Source organism: Empidonax traillii, unplaced genomic scaffold, assembly GCF_003031625.1.
Source record: "Empidonax traillii isolate 1590-97213 ecotype Southwest subspecies unplaced genomic scaffold, ASM303162v1 scaffold189:size1549363, whole genome shotgun sequence".
Lineage (NCBI taxonomy): Eukaryota > Metazoa > Chordata > Aves > Passeriformes > Tyrannidae > Empidonax > Empidonax traillii.
Genome location: NW_020955382.1, coordinates 878,893 through 898,945, shown reverse-complemented (window position 1 = coordinate 898,945; position 20,053 = coordinate 878,893). Strand labels below are relative to the sequence as shown.

The 20,053-nt window shown below is 35.7% G+C and overlaps 1 protein-coding gene across 4 annotated transcripts in view; it reads right to left on the bottom strand.

The window, feature by feature from the left end:
- ATP9B (ATPase phospholipid transporting 9B (putative)) overlaps nt 1-20,053 on the bottom strand; it is a 158,455-nt gene that overhangs the window by 48,292 nt on the left and 90,110 nt on the right. For all 4 annotated transcript variants that reach the window (XM_027886517.1, XM_027886519.1, XM_027886520.1 and 1 more), the window contains exon 12: nt 2,322-2,482. In XM_027886517.1, coding sequence (XP_027742318.1) covers nt 2,322-2,482 — 161 coding nt within the window. The remainder of the gene's footprint in view (nt 1-2,321; nt 2,483-20,053) is intronic.

The following is a 20,053-nucleotide window of genomic DNA, read 5'->3' as shown; positions in this document are numbered from 1 at the left end:
GAGATTGCTTATGGAGGCTCCCTGGGCTATGCTTCCTCCATAGAGGAAAAGGAAACATCAGTCACAGAATTATTTTTAGGGGCCAAACATTTCTGGGGGTGTGGGGATGTTCAAAATATTTTGTGCATTATGGTTCTAACTTACAAGCAATTTAGAGAACAGGTTAAGCTTCTGATGCTTGCTTGCTACCACTTTTTCTCCATTTTGCTTAATTCCTTGTACACTGCAGAACGTGTGCAATGTTGAGGGCTGGTTTTTAGGAGAAGAGGGCTGGGTGGTTGTTGGGGTGTTTTTTGTTTTGTTGTGTTGTTGGGTTTTTTTACAGTTGCTTTATGTTTATACTTCTAAAGTCTTACAAGCCCCACAGTAATTCCCTGCACATAGTGAGGCAACATTGATCTACAGGAGCATTTAGGATGTGGCTGAACCACAAGGAACCAGCCTCTTCCCAGAGCTCCTAAGAAAAAGTTCCTCTTCCTACTAATTATGGGAGAGACTGCACAGAGATCAGTTAAACTCCAGTAACTCTAAGATGAACTTTCTGATAATCTTCACGAAACATGTCAGCCATGGAAAATTATTTTTATTGCATACGTGGAATTTTTCCCTTGCTATGCAAACCAAAAGCCAAACACAACTGCAAAAAAGCTCCATGATTAGAAACCTTTTGAATTCTCTAAAACTATCAATGATAGTTGAATGCATGAATTCTGATATGAATATCTGCATAATTCAGATGCATGAATTCAGATATGCTTTGCCTATACCAGTGAATCCTAATCTCCCATGTTCATTTCCTTTACCTCTGAAAAGTTCATTATTTTCCCCATACAACTATCTAAAAATAATGAGGACAACACCTGGTGCTTCAATGTCCTTAGCCTTGTAATTTTCATCTTCAAGAGTTTACAATCCAAAATGTAAAAATTAAATAATTTCACTGCTTAACATCCAGAGGAAAGGAAGGAAAGTGTAGTCATATTTAAACACTGGCATGACCTAGCTGTTTATTTTGCTGACAGTGTGGGAAGTAACCCTGTATTTATGAATGATCCTGGTTGAGGAAAATTTGGTATAGAAATAGATAAACCTCTATAGAGAAAAGCATTCTCTGACAGATGTGTGTCTGATCTTCCAGAGAGTAACTACATGGCCCATCTCAGAACCAGTCATATCCTCTGACACTTCGACTTTGTATGTTCTCTCCCACAAGCAACTGAAAATTGGATTAGATGTATCCTAGAAATTATTTTTGGAGAAGAGCTACTCCACAAGTCCAAAAATCAGTCTCCCTTGCAACACAAAAGTGCTATAAAAATACAAGTCCTTTAAGTTATAAAACATTACAAGAAAGGCTTCCTGAGTGTATCCCATTGGTTAAATACGACATAATTTCCTTCACACAGTAACACATAAGTAATGTAAACTCAGATTAAAATGCATATTGAAATCCTCTTGTTATTTTTTTTCCTTTACTACATGAACTTAAGTATTCTGTGTATGCCTGAGGAGGCAGGCCTTAAATCTATCTAAAGTTTAGATGCTGCTAACTCTGTGGCTAGTCACTGGGCTTACTGAATTACACATCTAACTAAAGAGTTCTAGAGAGCTAGTTCTTCTAAAATTAACAACTACATTAATCTAAACACTGGGTATTTTAACAAGGACAATATTTCCATCTTGCAAAGAAAAGAATTAATTTCAGAGCCACTGTTCTCACTTCTGTGTCCACAGAAGACTTGATTACACACATGGATATTATTTCCTGTTCCAGTTTATCTGCAATTTGAATATACAGTACTCATGCTTAATGAATTAATTAATTCAGGGCAAGTCTTTACTTGGTTACACATGTTAAAAGTCCTCCCATTGTAAAAGCGCACCTACATTATTCAGCCACTCTATTTAAATTAATCATTATTGGGGTAAAAAGTCTGTATTTTAACCAGAGAAACTGAACTGTTTCAGTATTTAAGGCATTCAAAATAAAATTCAAAAACATACTTAACGGTTCATTCAACCTCACGCTTCCTAAAAACACGTTCTCAAGTATACCAAGATTGTATCCTTATTAATACATTTATGCTAGTAAAGGATTAGATATCCTGATTACTCCAGCAAGATGAACATTATACAAAAAAAATACAACAGTATTGTTTTCTGTACAGTGATCCTTCAAGAATCAGCAGATTTGTTGGCACCTTCTCCTTCAGCGTCCTGATAAGATCAATTTCCTTTGCAATGAGAAGCAAGTATAAATTTCAAGAAAGCCACATTCAGTGAAATTAGACAACTGTATTTGCTTTCATTCTTACACATACCTGATCGGGATGATATAGGAAAACAGGAGGAGGAACCGGAAAAGGTTACGATACCACGGGCCTACAAATCCTTGCAAGGTTACCATAACAACTGATAGTGCAACTAAAGCCAAAAACAGGGCTTTGGTCAGTTGATTCAGCTCCAGGTCCAGCAAGCCAACCTGGAGGAAGAAGAAGAAATCTTGTTAGTCATGAGTTTTTCTTAAAACTGATGCTTCTGCTGAGCAAACAACTAGTGATTACTTGTTTTGGTTTATCCCTATCTATTGAAAATCCATGCACTTGTACCAGTTAACTGCATTTTGATAATTGCATTATTATTCTTATACCTGCACGCAAAAATATGTTCCTGGGTAATGGGACAATAACAATGCCCAGAAGCAGTTCAAACTGTTGCAGCCAAGCCTTTTGAATGCCTTTACATCTTACACATCCCCCTCCCATCCCCTGATCCAGGACAGGAACACAGGAGGACAAGGAGCAAAGACCATTACAGATGAGCAAGGGAGCAGGAACAATTTTCTTTCGTCATGTGTGCAACAAAAATACCAACAGGGCACATTATATTTGTAGGGAGCTCACTGACCGCTAGAAGATCAAAAACCTGTTAGATTTGGGAATCAACGGACATGTGCAACAGAGCTGCCTTCTCATTCATGTAACTTGTGCACTGCCACCTGTCACTATGCTCACATCCCACCCTGTACATCTGAACTAACGCCACACGAATAATTTTTAATTGCTTCAAGTTATCAGTTATTCAATATAATAATAAAAAACAATCAAGTGGAATATCCATTTTCAAACCATTACAGTAAAACAGAGCTTCGACTTTTCATGAGTAAAAAGGTATTAGGTATAGAAAGATTTTAAGAAAAACATTAAGAGAGGCTATCTTTCATCCACTGTTTCTCATGAAAAAATGTATTTAAGCTATGTAACTGAGACTCTCACCATTTCAATAACGTATGATTTAAGCTAGGGTATTTTTACTCCACTTTTTGGGATGCTCTAGTAGTCAGTAAAATATGTGGGAAAATAATGTCAGGAAGAGTTTCCTAGGCCCCATCACAGATGCCCCTTTTATCTCCAAGCCTTGCCAGTAAGACCAGTAAAACATAACACTTCCGTAGATAACAAACAGTCTGCAAAAGAAGCACTTTAAATATAGTTCTTAAAAATTCCAGCAATCTTGCTTACACATGGGCTGTCCCTTCCCTAGAGAACCAGGCAGCTGAAGACCACAGCGGCTGATTTATCAGCTGCATTTAAAAAGCAGCACAACGAGGACAAATATCTTGCAATTTCCGCTGCTTCAACTACTACATAGTTTATGCTTGAATTATTGAGAAAAATAGGTTTTTGGATTAAAATGAAGAAAAATGAAGCCAGGGAAGTAGAGCATGTTTCAAAGCCCAGATCTTTTTGCGTTGACAAAGGCAGCCTAAGTTTCAGGCCTCGCTGAGGATCAGATGAAGTCATTATTCATTCAGTCAGGGAAAAAAGACTCAATTACCTCAACCTAAAGATGCTATCAATGAATGCAAAGTGCATATTTTACTCTATTCATCCAAATCCCATTAAAAAGTGAAAGGAATGATTTAATCTGGCCTTCTAGAGTTGGTCTTTTTTTGTAATAAAATAAAGAATCACTGTCTTGCAATATGCATAACTACTACCTCACACTTTTTTCCCCCTGCATCATGGTAGTGAAAGCCTATCTTTCCCCTCTCCAACCCCCCCATAAAAACCCCATCCCAGAACAGAAATGAATAAAGAGCTTCTTTGGAAAGAATGCCACTTTTTGGACAGAAACATTAAATTTAGTCCACTGCACACTGATATGTAGCTAACTCGAGGCATTAATACCTTTCTAACTGATGAAGACAGATGCGAATTTAAGTTTGGGAATCAACAAAAATGTGTTTGGAGAGGTATTATGGCAATAAAAAAGTTCATGATGAAAAATTTCCCACACAATAAATCTCTTGCTCAAAAACATTTGCTTTGTTCCTAATAATGTCACTCTTTTTAATACAGATCACACTATTGGCCAAAACAAATTTTAATATTTCATTTCCTATAACAAGCGAAGGTAATTGCAAAACCCCCCTTAAGAAGGCACACAATGAAAGTTTTAATAGAAATGCATCCTCTATTTCTCAAAAATTAGTTACTCCAATGTACTGAAAGATACTTAATTAGTTTAATTCTGTGCCTTTCCACTTAAACAATTTCTGCACTTGACTAATGAAACACTGTTGAATTATCCAGATACATTTTATGTGGAAATTCACTAAGATCCTCTAAAATTCATCTCAATATTGGAAAAGTGGATTAAGTTCATTTCAACTACATTGTGATTTTATCAAAGCATTTGTAAAATATACCATCTTATGAAAGTGGTTTCTTTTCTTTGGAAAATAATCATAACCAGAATAATTATGACAACATATAAAATAGATGAATTAAGAATTGGAGTAATTTTCCATGTTCACTGCTATTTCCTATATTAGTAAAACAAATTTTCTTCTACTTGTCATAATATTTGTTATATTTGAAACAACTGCATTAACAAAATTAAACACACCACTGGAAATTTTAATCTCCAAGGGAAAATTTGTACATAATGTCTAAGAAAACCACAATAGTTTTGCAAAGGGGTTGCTCTACGATAATGAACACAATAATTGCCTGTATAATCTAAAATGCTACTAATGGCAACAACCGCAAATCCATTTAGCTCCTCTTTAATTTATGCACAAAGTTTTAAACAGCTAATGGTTCTCAATAAAAGAATGGCTTATACCATCAATTGTCTACGTGCACCAAAAAAGTTGACAACTTTTTGAAATACTTCATTTTTGAATGAGGGAATGATTAAAGGTCTACACTTCACATTTTGGACCACAAGGTATAGTGAATTATCTTACGAGAAAAATCTTAATTAAAAAGTTGAAAACAACAAGAATGTTTCTGGCTACTGAAGTACAACTTGAAAAACAATATTGCCGTTGCTGCCTTGGATGCTTACCTTTTAGGAAAGGTTAGATTCTGAAACTATTATTGCAGTAATAGAACAATTCTTTTAACATTATAAAAAGTATATTACTTAGAAAATGAGAATCTTTTAAATGCTAGAATACTGAAATGAAAAATTTGATAATTAAATGTTACACAATGGCAAAGATTTCTCAAAACAGTCTAGTGCAGCCATTTCTTATTCAATTACAGTTTAAAGTGCATTAGAAATAATTGCTCATGAATAGCCTTCAAGTGCCCTACTTTAATACTATTGAAGTATTAAGGCACAGTCTTAGGACAGACTTTCCCGTGCAACTGAATTCCTCCACAAAGGTAATTATATTTCAGTAATCAGTCTGGTTCTGCACTGCCAAACACCATATTGACTACAATGAAATTTCATGGTATGTATGTTTGAGATAGACTCGAGCTTTAATTTGCACCATAAACATAAAAATTTTTTTTGCTATTCTTAATACATGCTCTGAAGCTATCTTTATTGAGCCTTAAATACTAGTATATTATTTATGTTTCCATTAATTGTAGCCTAAACTTAGATGTAAAAGGTATGTAACAGTAAGGTAAATATTTAAAATTACTAAAATTCAAATAATATATCTTTCAGCTGTGGACTGACAAAAAGAAGCTTTGCCTAAGGAAAATGATTTGTAGCATTTCATCATCTATTAACAAAAAGGTAAATTTTTATATAGATGACTACATACAGTTAGCTGCATATATCCAATCCCCCATGGCTTTCTTCAATCATCTGTCAAAACTTTCCTATAGTCCCTAGGAATAACAGATTACTAATCTTTCTTTAAAGGCTAAATGGAGAGACACATAATTTACGCATCTGTTTAACTTAAATCTTCGACACTAAAAACACATACAGCAACTTTTGGATCTCTAAATGTTTCCTCTTTCATTAAGTCTCCTAATTCCTATGATTCAAAGACTGCTCAGCAATCCAGGTAACCACATTAAGCTAATACAGACATGAATCAAAACAGGTAAAGCAAGTGAATTCATGTTTACCAAGCATCTTGCCTTCATTCACCGTACTCAAGCAATAGTCTGCACAAATATGTCTCTCTAAAAACCTGACTTGATTAACATACCCCCCCCATCATGAATTCAGTATGTTATACTGCTTAATCAATATCTTATACTTACTCTTTGTATCAGTAGATTCAAAGGTGAGAAAAGCAAAGAAAACATGGAAATATATAAAGTGACCATTTAGTGATAAAACCTATCCGTCCCTCCTTTTGCTCAGATCTGTTTTCAAACACCCTAGTCACTAGTTTAGCTGCAAGAGCAACAGTGAAACCTTGAAAACATTTTTTGAAGCACTAAAAACCTATTATGGGTTTTATTAATTTTAGAATTTGGTAATAATGCCAGGGGGTGGTGGTCTACTTGACTTCTTAAAACTGAAATCAACTTTATTTAGTCAACTCCAGAGGACTTATACAGAAGTGATAACCAGAAAATAGTCCATTTTATTCCAGTAACATCTTCTGTCTTTCCACTGGCAAAAAAAAATATTTAACCTTCACACAACACAACTTCTGAGCAAACTAAAATATTTGGTATTCTGCTAAGACAGCAGGTTTATGGAACAGAATGACCTCTGTTCTACACTAATTTCAGTAAATATTTTTAGATATTGAGAGTTAATTGTATCCCCAAAGAAATAAATGATGATTACTTGTCTGTATTCTTACATTAACAGTCCATCTCCAACAGATAGTCTTTGAAATCAGCAGAAATTTTAAAACTCAAGAAGAAATACATGGTGATCATCCAATGGAAGTTTAAGCTGTAGTATATTTTTTTTAGTGTTTTGATGCATATTCAAAAACAGACGTTTAAATGCTCTTAAAAGCAGAATACTTCTATTACATTTTGAAGTTACTCTTCCGACTTGCCTGGTTTTACTTCAACTTTGTAAATACATAATATCCATGTTTGAAATGGACTCATCACTTTGGAAACAAACTTACCCTTGTAGCTAGTAATATCTATAATGGCTACAAGAAGAAAGAGGACTCAAACGGTTCTTTTTCTCTCTGCCTCCTTTATTTCATCCATTTTATATTGCTGCCTTTTCCAGACTCAACATCATCTGAGTTTGGATGCTCAAAGCAAAACTTGAGAGTCCTCTGTATGATTTTAGAGGTGCCTTAGCCCTCTCTAGTTCAGTGTACCATAATAAAAACTATAAGTGAGCTATATACACAACTGCACCTAAGTAGTGGACGCAGTTATTTCAAGTAAGGCACTCATTTTATCAAACACTGGTCGCAGATTTCACCACCTCCCCAAGCGTATCTTCTTCTTCAGTTGCATCCTGGTTTATTTGCATGCCAACGATTTACTCCATTTGCAGCGAAACATTATGTTTCAAACGATCACAACGACAGAAACCGAAGGCGACCCGTTCTTAATACCCTGCTGACTATAAACACAGTTTTCATTAGCAGCTTCTCACTCTGGTAAGCTACGCCCACGTCTCTCGATATTTTTTTTTTTTTTCAGTGCGGTGTTTCCTCCTAGAGCCTGTCTTTGCCCAGAAGAAGGGGAGCCAGGCCACGGGGATTCATCCACCTGCCCGCGCGTTTCTCCAGGCTGCGGCTCCCGCTTCCCGCGGAGCTGCCACGCGCGCTTCGGTCGGCAGAGGGCGCTGCCGTTCCCCGATCCCTGCCGGTGCCTCGCACCGATCCCCCCGCGCATCCCTTTTCCTTCGCCTCCCCCCGGCACTCACCTCCTTCGGCTGCAAACGCTCCCAGTCGATAACCCCGCTCCGACACTCCACACTGCGCGCTGAAACTGTTCTGTTCCCTCCTTTAGCAAAAAAAGTCACATTTCACGCACCTTTGTACAGCCGCAGACCGGCACCTTAAGGCAGCGTAGCGAGATGCTGTGCGACCGTGTATGTTCTCTGCCTTTGCTACGTATTTGTCACAAACATGAATGATTACAACGTGCACAGTGCCTTTTCTGTTAACCTTAAATTCTGGTATCCATACAGGTACCGTGCTGTATTACAAACATATTCTCCTATTCGAAGCTACCAGCTGAAAACATTTTCTCAAGACCACCCATCGATTTAGAATAATTGCTTCAATAATCTAAGCTAACTAGTCATACTGGAGACTCCAACAGCCAAAAGCGTTCACTCAGTGTAATTCTAATTCATCCTTTTTTTTTCTTTTTTTTTTTTTTTTTTTTTTTTTTTTTTTTTTTTTTTTTTTTTTTTTTTTTTTTTTTTTTTTTAATTTAAAACAATCTAGGTTCACAATAGAGAAGACATTTAGAGTTTCTAAGCACTCAGAATCCTCCTTACATCTGATCGATATTGCAAAGACAGAATTCTGGGGAGGGTGGAGGAGCAAGATTTAAAGATGTTCAATTTTACACTGGAACACTATCTTCAGATTAATATTTCATAAGTAACTTTTACATATGTATTTACACTTCTTACATCTTCTTCAAGCTTAGTCATCATCAGCTTCAACTGAAGACTTTTCTAACCATGCGCTGTTGTTTTTTAAGGGTCCATTACAAAATAAGCAGCTTTACACACTGCACAGTATTATTAAAATACACTCGATGGAGATGGCATTTTTTAAAATCAGAGTAGATTAAAAAAACATGGCTTACTCTCTCACAGATTAAGATACTTAGCTTGCCAAAATAACTGCAAAACCAGCAAGTGGACAACGGGTCCCAAAGTTTATGTTGTGTAGAATTTGCAATTACACAAATAAATAAATGTAAACATTTGATATATATGTAAAAAAAGTAAATTATAACTTAAAAATTAAACAAGAGGAGCTTGAAAGTTGCTCAATAAGGTGGAAAAATCAGCAGTTGTCCCCTTAAAGAATAATGTAACAATATAAGGGAAAGTGATAAAGAATGGGGGATGGGGCAAGAGTTCTTCAAGTCTGAGTAGAAATACCCCAAATACCTCCCATGTAAATGTCCACAACCATTTAAGGCACAGAAACAACTCTTCTCAATAAAGATTAGACAAGATTTGATGTGTAACTTCTTACTAGTATTATGGAGAAATACCAATTTTCAGAATTTTTTAGTGGAAATTTTAACATGAACTCTAGAATTTCTAGCTCAATTTTAATGCACTGATGTATTTACAAATAAAACTGACCTTCTGGAATAAATAAATTTTTTCAAGAGGAATATCAACAGAAAGATTTAAAATGTGTCTAAATTTTGTTCATCTATACAGTTACATGCTATTCTGAATTTTTATAATGTCCACGTTATTAGTACCTCTTGTCCTGAAATAAACACAAAATATGTTGCAAGACAATTCAGTAGAACACACTGCTTTAAAACTATTCTTGGGATCATACAAACAATTAAGGTTCTGGAATTATACTATCCACAGTTTTGCTCATGAGGATCAGAAGTATTTAATTCTCCTTCTGTCAAATATATGAAAGAGCTGTAAATGTGGACAAATGCATTTTTATAATACATATTTTTATTTTTGTACTTTATTCTTACCCACAGAGAGCTTAATGTTTCAAAAATTCTGCTTTCCTAAGGTTTAAGAGCTGAATTTCAGGATCAGGATTCAGCGATCAAGTGGTATATGTGCATGTGTGCAGGATGGTGGTTTTATTAAACAAGATCTCATCTGAACAAAAAAAAAATTAACTCTAAAAAAAAAGCTACATTTTTGAGGTTTTTTACACCATTAAATTTATCAGTTGAAATAGCCTTGTTTCTATTAAGAAAACAACAACAAAAAAATCTTACCACAGAAATCAATCCCTTCCTTTTGTGTTTACATTCTTAAAGGCATTTTATGAACCATTTCATACTTAATGGTTTGCAAACAATCCCAACAGTTGGAAACTGGGTGAAAAGTTGCACAGATCGACAGCTGAAGTGAAAAGGTCTGTATTAATCTCCAAATAAAGAAATGCAAGGAGTGGTATTTCACTATGATTATACTCCAAAGTACCAATTAGAACGCATATCAGAAACTAGAGCAAGTTGACACTCTACAATAAAGCAAATAATTTCCAGTTGGAGGGGCAGAAAATGTTAATATGCAATGTTCAAGACTACAAGAATCTTTGTAAAAGGAAGTAGCTAATAAGGTTTAATGATGCATGTCAGGAAGCCACAGTATGTAGGGAAACACAGCTGGCTTCATTTTGTAAACTATTTGATATACACATCTTTCTAGTTCACGATTATCAGCTGTGCAAGTGCCACAGGGGACAGTTTAGCCTTCAGATCGGGATATTCCTCTTGTTCTCTAAATTACAAGTAAAATACATTAATATAATATGGTGCTGTAGGCTAGTGCCCTGACTAAAGCTTATCAGCTTACAAAAAAGATTAAAGAACTCTTCAGTAAGATTCAGTTGGAACAATCTTACCAGAATAAACAGGCTGAAAAATACTGAAATTATAAATATATTTATAATACAAACCTACACACATTTTTGAATGTCAGATTAAACCCTGAAAGTTATTAAAATAAACATGAAATGTCATTTATATTAATTCACACCATTTCATGATGCATGTGCTACTTTTATTATTAAATTAATATTAATAAAGAAATCATGGGTGTTATGGATAGACTGCAGCTATACAAAACAGTATGCCTCCTGCTTTTACGGCAATCTGAGTTGCTCAGAGTGACTGCAATATGCAGGTGACGGCAATTAGCAGCAGATGACAGAAGCACTTTGAATTTGTACCAGATGGCAGCTAAGGGTCATTGGAAGCTAGCAGACCTTCCACAAGGAAACTGTTGTGTAGTACAACTATAAAACTCTTAGGAAATAATTTAAATTATTCAGGTTCTCAAAGAAAACCAGAAGGTCAAAATAGAATATATAAAATATTACGCAAGGCATTAAAAGCTCACCTATTGTTTACAGAATTAAATATATTTAAAATTAAGTCGTGCATACAGAGCGTATCTAACTGCATTATGGGGAGAGTCATCACAAAACTAGTAAGAACATCAACTAATGTATTTGCTAAACGATTCAAACCTGTGTCCCAAAGGACAGGCTAGATAAACACACTTTTTCTTCACTGCAAGTGTAAGATACTGACTGAGTAGATGCTTCAGTGCAAGAGGGGAAAAAAGACCAGTGGAAGCTGCACACGTGGAATACAACACTTTAATGGGCACCCCTCCACACTTCTGCCAGAGCTCTCAAGAGTACTGTTTCACAACTCAAGCACAATTAGGTGCATCTCATTTGCAAAAATTACCTCCCCACATCCACACCCCCCGAATCTATAAAAACACACAGATTTGCTTCAATTTTTTTAACCTGCAAATCCAGCGAGAGACCCCCTCCCCCCCCCCCTGCACCGGGTACTGCATAAACTACCTCAGCAAGCCAAGGAACAAGCCAAGTTGATTTCAGCAAACAGATAAAATAATGATACAATAATAGCAGAAACAGAAATCCAAAAGTGAGAATAAGAGGTAGATGTAACAGCCAGAAGAGCCTCTGGGAATTTCAAAAGTGTGTTTAGATAAAGTCAATGTAATGGCTACTCAGCTGCTCATGGTGAATCTCTTCCCATGCATAAAACCATTAAGAAATCAACCATGCATTCACAAGTTGAAGCCAACAGCTCCATAGCACAGCACATGAAAGTCACGAGTTACACTGAGAGAAGCTTTAACAGGAAATGCTGGATAGGCTAAGGAGGAAGGAGCACATGGACAGACGCAGACAGAGCTGGAGACGTAAACCAGGATCGTGAAAATCACTGTTGCACAATGGGTGCAGACTCACTACGACAGTATTTTTAAAACTGGCAGACTAAGAATATTATTTGATAATTGAATTTTCCTAAAGAATTAAACTTTCTTCTTCACAAACAAGATGCATGGTTGGAGAAAAAAACAAGGATGTGTAAGATGTCTTAAGAGATGAAAGAAAAAAAGGAGTAGGTGGAACTACATTAGAAAGAGCAGAATAACAGGGTGGAAAAGTAGAACAAGTCAAGGGGGAAAGTAGTCAGAAGAAAGGGATATTGAATACAAAGCAGAGGACTGGTGCTGGTGCATTGTGAAACAGAAATCATACATGTAGTAGGGAATTAGGACAAGGTGAACCAAAAAGTTTTTCAACATTTCCCTCAAAAAAAGGAATTTAACAACTGCCCAACCACTTTCAAACTTAAACTAGAAAAAACAGCTGTGATAGGCAGAACAACAAAAAAAGCCTAAGCCTCAAACTCAGTAGGCATCAGTAAGAATCTTATTTTCAGCTGAGTCACAAGTAATCCATCTTTGCTTTTATGAACGAAAATATTTGAGTGGATTCCTTGGAGACTATGAGATTAAGAAAAGATTTCACAACATCTCCAAATCATAGAAGAAATTAAACTGAATGTTGTTTTGTACAAATAGTGTTTTGGGATGCATTCCAAGAGATATGATGGGAAGGGAACGAGCTTTGAGAATATGAGGAGCAATCCATTTTTTTGCAAACTAATCCACAACCAAACCCACGTTATTTTCATCTGGTACAAGCTGGAATGTTGATCATAATGCTAAATGTATCCACAGGCTTGCTCTCTGAACTGAGGTAAAAAGAAAAGAAGGGCAAAGATCATATTTGTTAAGAATATGCCAAGCTTGTTAGTTCAAGCATGCAAACAGAACTAAGTAAACTATTTTAGTTATGATCACTATGTTCAGCCTACATCAAAACAAATACTATATCCTGATATGGAGAGAACTTTCCCTCTAGATATTCATCACTATAAGACTGATATTTCAAGTCATGTGAATTGTGATGGTTACTGAGCCTCCAATACTTGGAGAAATACATCAGACTTCAGCTGTATAAATTATTAAGTTGCATAAATGAAAACCACAAAAGATCTATTTTTCTGTACTTGCTGAACATAAAGAGAAGGCTATCCAGCTGAACAATAATTAACGCCTGTAAAACATCCAAATAAAAGATGTGAGCATCAGATAAGCATCTATTTCAAGAAGTCTCTTCAGGTCTTCTGAAGAGATCCTAGTATCTGCCATTTAAGACATCCTTCTTTCATAATAATTTAAAAAAAAAATAATTAACATACTTTGAACGTACCAGTTCAAGGTTTCAGATTTCCAGTATTTTGGTCACCTCCACATTGGCTCGCACACTGCAAGCGAGGCCTCGTAGGTAGAGCGTTATGAAGGTGGTGCAGTTCTAACTCACTGGATAAGGTAACAAATATACCTCTGAGAGGCCATGCCCTTTGCCCCTTACTCTCCCCAGCTCCCAGCAGCTGCATTTTGCCAATGGCATGATTAAATTCTGAAAGGCAACAAAGCCATAAGGAGCATTGTAAAGGTAAAAGCAAACTCCCACAACTGATTAGCAGCAGTGGATGCAGCAGCTGAGAGGAAAAAGCCATCAGGGTCTGCCTCTTTTGGAGCTCACTTGGATACTCCACACAAGCAAGGAATCTCCCTTTTGCACAGTCTTTTGCAGAATGATAATCATTTGAAATGTTACCACATTCCTTTTAGTTTAGTTCGCTACTGGTAAAATACACAGCATTTCTCACGAATGAGCAACAGGTTGTTGCTATTCCATAATTTGATCCATTTGAAGAGTTGTTCAGACCATTTTGTGAGAGTAGTCTATTTTCATAGATTAACAGACTACTGCAGAAATGGTATACTCCAACACTGATCCTTCCTCAAACACCAATGCAAAATGACACTGAGCTGCTGACACAAATTCTAACATATCCATGTTCTAAACATACTAAAAGAGAAAAAAATCCAAGCAAATTTAATGGGAGTATCCAAGAGAGAGATCTCAGAACTGGCTTATGACTAGTCATTCACATTCTGGAACATATCAAATTTCATCCTTCTATATTCTTAAAATAAGGAATGAATTTAACATTGTAGGAATTTTACGGCTGTGAATACATTACTGGGCTTTGCAAAATCAGTGGAATTGCTTGCCATCAACTCTAAAATATACAGTAAACCCAAGACTTTAGCTATTGCAGTCAGTGGAGTTAAAGGTAATTAAAGTAGGTAGATGTTCTTTCTGTCTCAGAGTGAAGGACAGAGAAATTTTGCTTTTGGTTTGCCAAAACACTGCTGACCATTTCCAAGCATCAGCATTCCTACGTTCTAATCCTGGTTTGGGGGTTTTGGAACAAAAAGTGGCTCCTCTGGCATTCAGCCCTTTCTTCACAAACTTTTCAAGAAAAAAGTATTTTGTTTTCCTCCTTATCTAACCCTGTCCCATTCTTCTCGCTGACACGCTCTGGGATTTTCACGGTGTTACTCTATTTTCTATCTTTTGCTTCTTCCTATGTTGAGATGAGAGCACATGGAGAGAAAAGCACCAGCACTATATTACATGTTTTTCCTTGTGGTCTGCTCCCAAGAATTCCCCTGTACACCAAAAAGGATTCTCATACTTCATGGGAAGCTGGTAGATAAGCACTTTCTTGGACAGAAGCTCTGTGTCAGGGGACAGACTAAGTATGGGGAGTACTTACTACCTACGGGTGACAGCTTTCTCAATTTTATCCCTACAAAGAGTAGTTTTTAGGAGGATTAACAACAGCAGACTATATTCCAATAAAAAGTGCTACATAAACCTTTTTCTTGTAAGTCCTTGACATTTGTCGTTAAGAATCACATAACAGTTTTCAAGGTTCTGCTTTCATCCCAGACCCTTCAGGCATAAAGCCACAGAAAACCATTCTTCTCAAACAGACTATGAACATCAAATTATCCATTTAATAAGAAAAACATGCAAGTGAAGGTACTGGGTTATTGCATAACAGTGTAGCAGCAGGATAAAGCCAATGTCCTTATGAAGAATCTCTGAGCAGAAATGCGAGTTGGACTTAGAAATGTCAGTCTTTGAGGAGGAACGGATAAGAATGGCTTACTAATGCTACTACAAGATGTTGGACAACCAAATTTATTGATGTTCAAAAAATATGTCAAGGCAGGAAATGCATATATTTTGAGTATTAAAAATGCTATGCTGAATAGAGAAGTTGGTGAAGTGGTATCACTTTCTGGGAACCATGAAACTGCTCCAGCCACTCCATTTCACTCCACATAAAGAACTGGAGGGAATTGTGCCCTTTTTTAGCAAATATTTTTTTCAAAAATTATCCCCATAAAAAGGGGGAAAGAGAAGGACAAGCCTTTTAAACACAGAGAAGCAAATCGGGTCACAAAACACCAGGAAGAAATTTTGTGGGAGGAGAGAATAAGAAAGAGAGAGGGTGGAAAGTGAGTTTGCCTCAATTTACCAGAATAGAAATATTATTCTCCACTTCAAGGCTCACCAGTGAGCCCATTTCCAAATAACCGAAACACATACACATGAAAAGAAAATAACTGTTCTTAGATTTTCACTTGTTAAAAAACAACAAACAAATAACAAACGCACAAGACACGCAGGAGTTAGCTTTCAGGCTAGTTAAGAATTAGGGTAAAAAGATTATTACTATTTTGATGAACACTGAATGGTTACTATGAAGTTTTACTTCTGATGTTAAAACTTAACAGCAGATGTAGAATTCCATAAAATAAGGCAAAAATAAAAGTGTTTTGAATGCTGCTTGTAAGGATTAGCAACATTAAAACTATTTTTATACTAATCTGAAGTGCACTAGGCAGATTACATGCTGTAGCTTCTTTAGAGAGGCTACTGATTTCTCAGGACTTCCATTTAAGATAATTTCTAGTCATTTTGATGTACTGTGTACATTATGAGTGTGTGTATATATATATATATATATATATATATATATATATATATAGCAAAGTCCTAGTAATTTTAATGTTTCAATCTTAGCACACAAAATACATTCCCTGGAATTTATTTCCATCTCCCTCCAAGTATACTTTTCTTTTTTTAATTTTACCCCCAAAATCTGTTTTCACTGACGGAAACAGGTCACATTTGCAGAAGGGCTGTGCTAACAATCTTGCTTTCTACGAAGACCAAAGCTGCAAAAGCAACTCTGAATTTAGATAACAAAAAACTGCTCTGCACTTTAAATAGGTAAGAATGAGAACACTGCAAAATGCCAGACAAAATAAATAAATAACCTTAGTTTGTTAATTTCCCTCTTGGTTAATTAACACCTATAAATGACCTTTAGCATTGACAAGTCCAACTTCATCCAGAAAGCCAAGGTTTAAGAATATCTATCCAAATAGGATTGATTACTGATTACAGCATTGTGAGGAGCACAATTCAATCTGATTTTTTTTTTTTTTTCCTTTAAAGGCTGGAACTGCATTCCTGAGTAAGCTGATGTGACTGCCAATGAGGTAAAATGCAGAGAGCCATTACACTATAATGTTGATGTTACCATTTCTACATTTATCTAAAGCACAGAACATATATCATTTCAGACTGAAATTAAACCTTGCCAGAAATAATTTTTCTTTATATTGTTTGGAATTAAAAACATATTGAATTGATCCATTAAGAAAATTCTATGCTCTCTATCTTTGTGTTTTTCAGACTGTGTCTGCATCCTTAGGCAATGAAACAATTTTTACAATTGTAATAAAACAACTAAGTGTTGACTTTAAGTTAAGAAAATTGTTGCTTGAATGACTAAATACTTCAGCAAACACAATAAATCCTTCTAAGTTTAATACAGAGATCAACTCCATGCTTGAACAGGTACATACATTTCACTATTTTTTGTATGTAAGTTTGCTTAAACTTATTTCAGTTTTACTCTTCTGCTGAGTGTTTATAGAGCAGGTCTTCATCTCCAAATTTTAATATTCATTCAGCCAAAAAGCATCTACCCTTAAGCACGATAACTAAAAATTCGCCATTAGAAAAACCAAGTTTATAGTATAAAGTAGAGCAGCAATGTTATTCTCCATCAAGAAGTAGTACTGAAGCACTTATCTGTATTTCAATGAAGAGAGAACTGAAAAAAGTCAAGCCTATGTATTTCTTTCTTATTTCTGGACACAGGAGTTTCAGTTTGACAATGTAAATCGAGAATCACAGATCTCAGTGTTTGCTTTCTCCCAAGGCCAGAAGACAACAGCATCACTGAACTATATTCTAAACAAGCACATCCACAAATAGTACAAGAAAATATTAATTTTATTTGTTGTCAAAGAGCAGTAGAGAGAGACAATGTGCCATTTTAAACCAGTCTCAAATAGTATTTGAAACAATTCTTTCCTAAGGCAGAAGAGGGGGCACACTTACTTCCTCTCAAGTTTGCAACAATAGCACAATATATCAATGTAATTTCAATTTTGCTTCAGCAAGTTAGAAACAAAAATTTTTTTTTTTTAATGTTCAAATCTTCAATCTCTCATCAGTAATATATCTTCTAATCTCAAAGACCATTTTAGACTTCCTTTGTCCTCCTTTTGGCTCCTAATGCTACACACCCTACCTAACATGTAATCACTATTATCAAGCTTGAGAAAACACCAGAAGATTCCCAAATACACAGAGGAGGTATGTACTGGCTACTGTTTGTCTACCTTCTGCAAGGCTAACTAGCATGAAACATCACCTACAGGCAGCATCTCATCTTATAGAACTATGCAAACCGATCTCCCCCCATGGTAGAAGACACAGAAACAGTATGATGCTAACTTCACAGAAAAATACAGTTAAAAATATGTGTTAAAAAATGACAACTAATTTTTTACACTGCAGTACTGCATTTTATCACTTGCTCGTCTGTGATAGCCTTTAGTGTTTTTCTGTTTTCAGTCCCCAAATGCATCCTTACTGGTCATGTTACATGTTGGCTACTGCTTTAAACAAGGTTGTTCAGTCCATTGAGAAAAAAAACTCACACCAGTATTATTGTTGAAGAATTGATGCACACAGGAATCATTTACACATTTGCAGATTAATTTAAAAAGAGTTGATGCAGAGTTGATGCAGTTGATGCAGAAAGCAGACCCTAGAGAAAGTCCTCACCTGCTCAGTTTGCATTCAATGTCAATTTGCAGCATTCAAATTTTTTACATTTTTGAAATATTCTACAGAGCAATTACCAAGGCACAGGCATTTAAAGTAAGTAATGTTACACATACTATAATAAACCTCATTCTTCACATTTACTAGATTCCAATAAGCTAATTATGATACAAAGAACTAAATGCTTCCAAGGAACAAATAAATATACATATTTAGATGACTGAACATCTTCATAGGTCAGTGACTCCTGGAAAAGCCTTTGGACAACTTCTGAGTACAGTTTAGTTAGACAAGCATCACCTCTTTTATCAATGGCAGATAAAACGCTATTTAAAAGCATGATTTCTAAACAGAACAGAACGGGCTAGTTCTGTTGGAAGGGATCTACAATGATCATCAAGTCCAACTGGCTAACCACTTCAGGGCTGACCAGAAGTTAAAGCATGGCATTAAGGGCACTGTCCAAACACCTCTAACACTGACAGGCCTGGGATATCAACCAGCTCTCCATGAAGCCTGTTCCAGGGCTTGAACCACCCTCTTGGTAAGGAAGCCCTTCCTAACGTCCAGTCTAAATCTCCCCATAAGTGCTTCTACGCTAATTATTTTAGATAGTGTTTAGATAATTCAATTTATTCTAGACTCTGTTATTTGGATTTTGTTCTGTTAAGTTTGTGTATGTGCATGTGTACACAGTATTTTGCTTCTTAGTGCTTCATGAAAATTTTAAGTTTATTTAGGTTCTCACTGAAGATCACAGCACACAGCATTTAATTGTTAGCAGCTGTAACATTAAAGGTGATACACATAGTAGTAAGAAGCGCTGCAGCTTGTCAACATGCAGCTGGATCTCTTTTCTCCAGGTTTATCTGCTGCTTAATCTTGCTGATGAAAATTCGGAGCAACTCTTTTAATATTAATAATAATTTTGAAAACACTGGGGAAATTTTAAACAAACCCTTTTATGTTTTTATCACACTTTTCGGTGTGAAATATTCAAGCAAAAAATTTTTAACAAACTTTTCCTAAAAATCTCATACAACTCCCATCTCACGCAATCTCCTACTATCAATTTTCTACATTAATTTAATTTTAAACACTTGTGAGAATTATTTATTAGTCATAAAATGTTCAGAATTCTTAAGAGAAAGATTCTATTACTAAAGGGCTCATCTTTGTGTCAGACAGAACAGAAAATAACTATGCACCATAAACATTCTGGTTCCATTTCACTCTATTATTTTAAAATGCACGTTACAAAGATTAAAATAATAAATGGCTATTTTAATCCACGTAATGGTACATATCACCTGTCTCTGTCAATGAGACATTTAAAAGCATCTCTTTATTAGAAACACAAATCAATACACTCAGGGGACTGCAGTAACTGCTTCAAGCAATTTGTATTATCATTTCATTCTTGATGTTCCTACTCAGAGCAACTTATTATGAATGGCGTGAAAATGGCAACCTGTCACGAATGACTTTTTTTCTAAACCTCTTGCAATAATTTTTTCCTTTCTTAATGTAATTATCTCCTTACTAAACACAGGTCTAGGTTGTAAGATACAGCCCACAGCTGAAGTTTTATTTCTTTATAATTGAGGGCCCTCCCCAACTTACATTAGAACATTACCAATTAAGTGAAGAGCTATTTGCCTTGTTTAGAACTGAAAGAACCTTGTACAGAGGGAAGCACTCAAACTTCTGGCA